This window comes from Hippocampus comes, unplaced genomic scaffold, assembly GCF_001891065.2.
Source record: "Hippocampus comes isolate QL1 unplaced genomic scaffold, H_comes_QL1_v1.1 scaffold213, whole genome shotgun sequence".
NCBI lineage: Eukaryota > Metazoa > Chordata > Actinopteri > Syngnathiformes > Syngnathidae > Hippocampus > Hippocampus comes.
Window position 1 is genome coordinate 39,331 of NW_017806232.1, and position 7,318 is coordinate 46,648.

The 7,318-nt window shown below is 46.8% G+C and overlaps 1 protein-coding gene and 1 long non-coding RNA gene across 4 annotated transcripts in view; both read right to left on the bottom strand.

The window, feature by feature from the left end:
* Window positions 1-2,132: 2,132 nt before the first annotated feature.
* On the bottom strand, window positions 2,133-3,190 carry LOC109507193 (uncharacterized). 2 transcript variants are annotated; one of them, XR_002166422.1, is made up of 4 exons: window positions 3,181-3,190; window positions 2,894-2,962; window positions 2,440-2,484; window positions 2,133-2,232 (listed from the first exon to the last, which is right to left on the bottom strand). It is a non-coding gene; the product is annotated as an uncharacterized LOC109507193 (long non-coding RNA). The 2 variants fall into 2 exon arrangements; XR_002166421.1 differs by lacking the exon at window positions 3,181-3,190 and having other exon boundaries at window positions 2,894-3,173.
* A 2,006-nt stretch (window positions 3,191-5,196) lies between these two features.
* camk2b2 (calcium/calmodulin-dependent protein kinase (CaM kinase) II beta 2) overlaps window positions 5,197-7,318 on the bottom strand; it is a 14,084-nt gene continuing 11,962 nt past the window's right edge. Inside the window, exons 16-19 of one of the 2 annotated variants that reach the window (XM_019856449.1) lie at window positions 6,038-6,095; window positions 5,584-5,628; window positions 5,303-5,376; window positions 5,197-5,271 (exon numbers count right to left, since the gene is read on the bottom strand). In XM_019856449.1, the coding sequence (XP_019712008.1) occupies window positions 5,247-5,271; window positions 5,303-5,376; window positions 5,584-5,628; window positions 6,038-6,095 (202 nt within the window). In that variant the 3' untranslated portion in view covers window positions 5,197-5,246. The remainder of the gene's footprint in view (window positions 5,272-5,302; window positions 5,377-5,583; window positions 5,629-6,037; window positions 6,096-7,318) is intronic. The other variant, XM_019856450.1, reaches the window with a different exon arrangement.

The following is a 7,318-nucleotide window of genomic DNA, read 5'->3' on the forward strand; positions in this document are numbered from 1 at the left end:
AGCGCGGGCGCCCGCCGGCGTCCACAAACTGCGTCAGGCGGATATACGCCATGCAGGCTGCGTCTTCGCCCATCATGTGAACGTGCGGGTTGAGGATGGTCGTGTGGATGGGCTTCACGTTCTTTGACAGCACTGTTGGCAGAGGCGCCGGATTGTTATGCTTCGGAGGAACTATCGTTCGTTTCGTTGATGGTGATGAGAGCTGCGATTGTTTCGATTGTGGTGGATGTTACTCGGATAATTCGTGTTTGAGTATGTTTGTTAAAGTAGAAATTGTGATGCTAGTTATGTTTCATTTTTATGATCGTTCTGATCACTGCGTTTGATTGTTATGGTTGCTGTGTTTGAGTTGGATAAGTGCTGTTTCATTGCTATGATCATTTTGTTCGATCGCTGCGATTCTTGTTGTATTTGATCGCTATGATCGTTCCGTTTGATTGTTCAGATTTTTGCATTTGGTTCTTATGATTGTCGTGTTTGGTGGTTGCGATTGTTATGTTTAACTGTTTGATCGTTGTCATGAATGTTACAAGCCTATTTTTTTTTGTTTGACTGTCACGTTTGTCAAAGTCAAAGTTGTGTTTCACTGTCATGACGGTTGTGTTTGACTTTTACAAAACTGATGTTTCATTATGTTCATCGTGCTTGATTGTTATGACTGTTGTATGATTGTTATGTGTCATTGCTGATTGTTGTTCTCATTGTATTTGGTTATTGTTATTTGATTTTTACAATTCTTGTTTAATTGTTACGGTTGTTGTGTCTGATGTTCCAAGCGTAAGATGTGTTTGGATGGTGGAAGTGGTGTCCGATTGTTATGGTAGTTGTGTTGCATTCTGTGGTCAAATCAGGAGGAGTTGTGTTTGGGAGTTACGGCTGTGGTTACAAAAGGGCACAGCTGTGTTTGTCCGAATGTAGCTGTTTTCTTCTCACAGTTGTCAAAGTAGAAGCGGTGGAAGTCCATCCCCTCCACCAGGTTGCCGAGGCCCTCGGGCTCGAAGGATGTCAGGCCAGGGTCGCAAATCTTCCTGTAGACACACACACACAAATAATCCAGAAAATGAAGAACAGCAGCAGCAGCAGCAGCAGCATCAACATGGCCGCAAATAAAAAGCTCAGTCTAATAAGGTCGTCGCAAACAAGTAGGACGCCACTCGAAATAATACGTTTCCATCTGTTGGTGTCTTTTGATGCATTCCAATGTTCACCTTTCACATTTTGACGTGACTTTGTGGGGATTTGTGTGACTTTGAACGCGACACAAAGAACGGGCACACATTCACGACGGGAAAAGTTGCTGGAGATCATGAAGACGGAGTCATGAGGCCATCGTACGCCATCACTTTGAGGAAATGAAAAGTCACGCTTCTCCAAAATAAGATGCGCGGCGTATTTGTTGCTCTTTTGTCATCCCTCTGGTGTGTCGCGACGACAAAAATGTGTTCGACTTAAGAGTTGCAAACCAATTTACAATTTGACAAAAGCCAAATAAACGCGGCGTCAACTCACCCGAGAGCTTGTGAGCCATTTTTACGTTTCAAGTGAGTGACTTGTAGCCTCCTCCATGGAGGGACTCCGCTCCCTGCTTCCACACTCAAATGCTCCTCGCCCTCATCTTCATCACCCTCCTCATCTTCATCACCCCGCTCGGGTCATCCCGCGCCAGCGCTCGCTCGCATGTGTGGTCGCCATGCGGGCGGAGGAGCCTTCCTGCCTCCTCGCCGCTCCCAGGGAGGCTGAGCTCACTCAGCTCCTCCCTCGCAAGGGGCGTGGCCTCCAGGGGGCGGCACCACCCTTGCGTTATCAATCACAGAACTCTCCCGGCGTGTCGGAAGCATTCAATGACAACCAGAGTGGGCCAACTCCATTTTTTTTTGTTATTTTGCAAGTGGGCTCTAAGGCAGGTTGATTCGATTTCGTTTGGGTGGGCGCCATTACGGGGGACTGTGGCTTTCCGAACATGTCTGTCAATTCAAGATTCATTCATACAGTGTCGCCTTGAGAAAAATGTTCAGAATGTGTTTTGTAATGAGGAAAACAGCACTCGAGTTTTTCATGAGGAAAAAAAACAACTAAATGACATATGGGTAATTACTTTGTACGTGAATGATTATACCATTTTTGATGTGTATAAGACAAAAATGTCATGTCTTTGATGTAGCGGTTAGCATAGCATCTCTCACCTTTCACATCTTCATCTTCGATTGTTGTGTTACTGCTGTCTGACGATTCCTGCAAGCAACACACACGTTAACGAGGACAAGAACGCCCCCCAAACACACCCACACACGAGTGCACAACGACAAAGTCTCCCCAAATCACGACACAGCGGGCAAGCGAGCGAGGAAGGCAGGGCAGAGATCCTGAAAAAAAGTCCTCGCAGACACACAAAAAAAAAGTGGCAAGCGGCGACTACGACATAGCGGGAAAATGCAGTACCTTGATCCCATCTACCGGATTATGGATTACGGTAGTCTGAGGCTCCTGAAGGAACGATGACCAGGAACAAGATAAGGATGAAAAGGGGAAGAAGAGGAAGAAGATGAGGATGAGCAGTGGAGTGTTGTGATGAATTGGAAAGAGGGAGAAATTTGTGAAAGATTAATTTGGATGAGGAAGAAGCATTGATTAGTCATGCTAATGCTAATGAGCACAAGGTGACTGTATAGTGACTCGTCACATGAGCGAACTGCCGCTCAAATGTTCAAATCAATGATTGACACAAAAGATGGGATGTGTAGGAACCATTTGCAACACCCCCCCAAAAAAACTCAAGGGCAGTGTCCCCCAAAAACACACGCATGCATGCATACAAACACACACACACAAACACACACACACAGTCTCCTTATCTCTCTTCTGCCACACACTCTCACACACGCACAGGGCGTACCAGTGCAGCAGATGTAACCGAGTTGGTGACTTTGTTTGTGTTGTTGTTGTTCCTGCTGCTGCTGTTGCTCTGCAGGAAACACAAAAAAGTGGCAAAGGGCTTTTTCGACTAACTCGCAGCCATGACTGGTCCCGTTCGGTCCCGCCCACTAACTTCCTCACATCAACCCCAGCCATGGTAACGCGGCAGCAGCATCAGGGGTGACACAACAACACGCTGAACACGCGGCACGCAAAAACCACAACTCATGCCGAGCATGCAATGTCGCTTGTGGAACAATTTGGAACGCTGTGGCTCACGGGAAAAAAAAAAAAAAAAATGTTACTCGGATAATTCGTGTTTGAGTATGTTTGTTAAAGTAGAAATTGTGATGCTAGTTATGTTTCATTTTTATGATCGTTCTGATCACTGCGTTTGATTGTTATGGTTGCTGTGTTTGAGTTGGATAAGTGCTGTTTCATTGCTATGATCATTTTGTTCGATCGCTGCGATTCTTGTTGTATTTGATCGCTATGATCGTTCCGTTTGATTGTTCAGATTTTTGCATTTGGTTCTTATGATTGTCGTGTTTGGTGGTTGCGATTGTTATGTTTAACTGTTTGATCGTTGTCATGAATGTTACAAGCCTATTTTTTTTTGTTTGACTGTCACGTTTGTCAAAGTCAAAGTTGTGTTTCACTGTCATGACGGTTGTGTTTGACTTTTACAAAACTGATGTTTCATTATGTTCATCGTGCTTGATTGTTATGACTGTTGTATGATTGTTATGTGTCATTGCTGATTGTTGTTCTCATTGTATTTGGTTATTGTTATTTGATTTTTACAATTCTTGTTTAATTGTTACGGTTGTTGTGTCTGATGTTCCAAGCGTAAGATGTGTTTGGATGGTGGAAGTGGTGTCCGATTGTTATGGTAGTTGTGTTGCATTCTGTGGTCAAATCAGGAGGAGTTGTGTTTGGGAGTTACGGCTGTGGTTACAAAAGGGCACAGCTGTGTTTGTCCGAATGTAGCTGTTTTCTTCTCACAGTTGTCAAAGTAGAAGCGGTGGAAGTCCATCCCCTCCACCAGGTTGCCGAGGCCCTCGGGCTCGAAGGATGTCAGGCCAGGGTCGCAAATCTTCCTGTAGACACACACACACAAATAATCCAGAAAATGAAGAACAGCAGCAGCAGCAGCAGCAGCATCAACATGGCCGCAAATAAAAAGCTCAGTCTAATAAGGTCGTCGCAAACAAGTAGGACGCCACTCGAAATAATACGTTTCCATCTGTTGGTGTCTTTTGATGCATTCCAATGTTCACCTTTCACATTTTGACGTGACTTTGTGGGGATTTGTGTGACTTTGAACGCGACACAAAGAACGGGCACACATTCACAAAGCCGGCCTGTAATTACTCCTTAATCTTCTGAGGACAAATACATTTGCACGTCAATCCCGCTAATGCTTCTGCGCTAATGGTGCTCCAATCCCCCTCCCCCGATCGACCCCCGCCTCCCCCCCCACCCCCACCCGTCAATCCCCGAACTCCCGCGCGACGGGAAAAGTTGCTGGAGATCATGAAGACGGAGTCATGAGGCCATCGTACGCCATCACTTTGAGGAAATGAAAAGTCACGCTTCTCCAAAATAAGATGCGCGGCGTATTTGTTGCTCTTTTGTCATCCCTCTGGTGTGTCGCGACGACAAAAATGTGTTCGACTTAAGAGTTGCAAACCAATTTACAATTTGACAAAAGCCAAATAAACGCGGCGTCAACTCACCCGAGAGCTTGTGAGCCATTTTTACGTTTCAAGTGAGTGACTTGTAGCCTCCTCAATGGAGGGACTCCGCTCCCTGCTTCCACACTCAAATGCTCCTCGCCCTCATCTTCATCACCCTCCTCATCTTCATCACCCCGCTCGGGTCATCCCGCGCCAGCGCTCGCTCGCATGTGTGGTCGCCATGCGGGCGGAGGAGCCTTCCTGCCTCCTCGCCGCTCCCAGGGAGGCTGAGCTCACTCAGCTCCTCCCTCGCAAGGGGCGTGGCCTCCAGGGGGCGGCACCACCCTTGCGTTATCAATCACAGAACTCTCCCGGCGTGTCGGAAGCATTCAATGACAACCAGAGTGGGCCAACTCCATTTTTTTTTGTTATTTTGCAAGTGGGCTCTAAGGCAGGTTGATTCGATTTCGTTTGGGTGGGCGCCATTACGGGGGACTGTGGCTTTCCGAACATGTCTGTCAATTCAAGATTCATTCATACAGTGTCGCCTTGAGAAAAATGTTCAGAATGTGTTTTGTAATGAGGAAAACAGCACTCGAGTTTTTCATGAGGAAAAAAAACAACTAAATGACATATGGGTAATTACTTGAATGATTATATCATTTTTGCATTTTTGATGCGTACAAGACAAAAATGTCATGTCTTTGATGTAGCGGTTAGCATAGCATCTCTCACCTTTCACATCTTCATCTTCGATTGTTGTGTTACTGCTGTCTGACGATTCCTGCAAGCAACACACACGTTAACGAGGACAAGAACGCCCCCCAAACACACCCACACACGAGTGCACAACGACAAAGTCTCCCCAAATCACGACACAGCGGGCAAGCGAGCGAGGAAGGCAGGGCAGAGATCCTGAAAAAAAGTCCTCGCAGACACACAAAAAAAAAGTGGCAAGCGGCGACTACGACATAGCGGGAAAATGCAGTACCTTGATCCCATCTACCGGATTATGGATTACGGTAGTCTGAGGCTCCTGAAGGAACGATGACCAGGAACAAGATAAGGATGAAAAGGGGAAGAAGAGGAAGAAGATGAGGATGAGCAGTGGAGTGTTGTGATGAATTGGAAAGAGGGAGAAATTTGTGAAAGATTAATTTGGATGAGGAAGAAGCATTGATTAGTCATGCTAATGCTAATGAGCACAAGGTGACTGTATAGTGACTCGTCACATGAGCGAACTGCCGCTCAAATGTTCAAATCAATGATTGACACAAAAGATGGGATGTGTAGGAACCATTTGCAACACCCCCCCAAAAAAACTCAAGGGCAGTGTCCCCCAAAAACACACGCATGCATGCATACAAACACACACACACAAACACACACACACAGTCTCCTTATCTCTCTTCTGCCACACACTCTCACACACGCACAGGGCGTACCAGTGCAGCAGATGTAACCGAGTTGGTGACTTTGTTTGTGTTGTTGTTGTTCCTGCTGCTGCTGTTGCTCTGCAGGAAACACAAAAAAGTGGCAAAGGGCTTTTTCGACTAACTCGCAGCCATGACTGGTCCCGTTCGGTCCCGCCCACTAACTTCCTCACATCAACCCCAGCCATGGTAACGCGGCAGCAGCATCAGGGGTGACACAACAACACGCTGAACACGCGGCACGCAAAAACCACAACTCATGCCGAGCATGCAATGTCGCTTGTGGAACACACGCGTAGGCTTCGAAGTCGCCGTTGTTGACGGCTTCGATGAGCTGCTCCGTCATCTTGATGATCTCCTGCTTGCGAGCTGCAAAAGCACGAGAAAGGACGGGAAAAGTTGCTGGAGATCATGAAGACGGAGTCATGAGGCCATCGTACGCCATCACTTTGAGGAAATGAAAAGTCACGCTTCTCCAAAATAAGATGCGCGGCGTATTTGTTGCTCTTTTGTCATCCCTCTGGTGTGTCGCGACGACAAAAACGTGTTCGACTTAAGAGTTGCAAACCAATTTACGATTTGACAAAAGCCAAATAAACGCGGCGTCAACTCACCCGAGAGCTTGTGAGCCATTTTTACGTTTCAAGTGAGTGACTTGTAGCCTCCTCAATGGAGGGACTCCGCTCCCTGCTTCCACACTCAAATGCTCCTCGCCCTCATCTTCATCACCCTCCTCATCTTCATCACCCCGCTCGGGTCATCCCGCGCCAGCGCTCGCTCGCATGTGTGGTCGCCATGCGGGCGGAGGAGCCTTCCTGCCTCCTCGCCGCTCCCAGGGAGGCTGAGCTCACTCAGCTCCTCCCTCGCAAGGGGCGTGGCCTCCAGGGGGCGGCACCACCCTTGCGTTATCAATCACAGAACTCTCCCGGCGTGTCGGAAGCATTCAATGACAACCAGAGTGGGCCAACTCCATTTTTTTTTGTTATTTTGCAAGTGGGCTCTAAGGCAGGTTGATTCGATTTCGTTTGGGTGGGCGCCATTACGGGGGACTGTGGCTTTCCGAACATCCGTCAATTCAAGATTCATTCATACAGTGTCGCCTTGAGAAAAATGTTCAGAATGTGTTTTGTAATGAGGAAAACAGCACTCGAGTTTTTCATGAGGAAAAAAAACAACTAAATGACATATGGGTAATTACTTGAATGATTATATCATTTTTGCATTTTTGATGCGTACAAGACAAAAATGTCATGTCTTTGATGTAGCGGTTAGCATAGCATATCTCACCTTTAA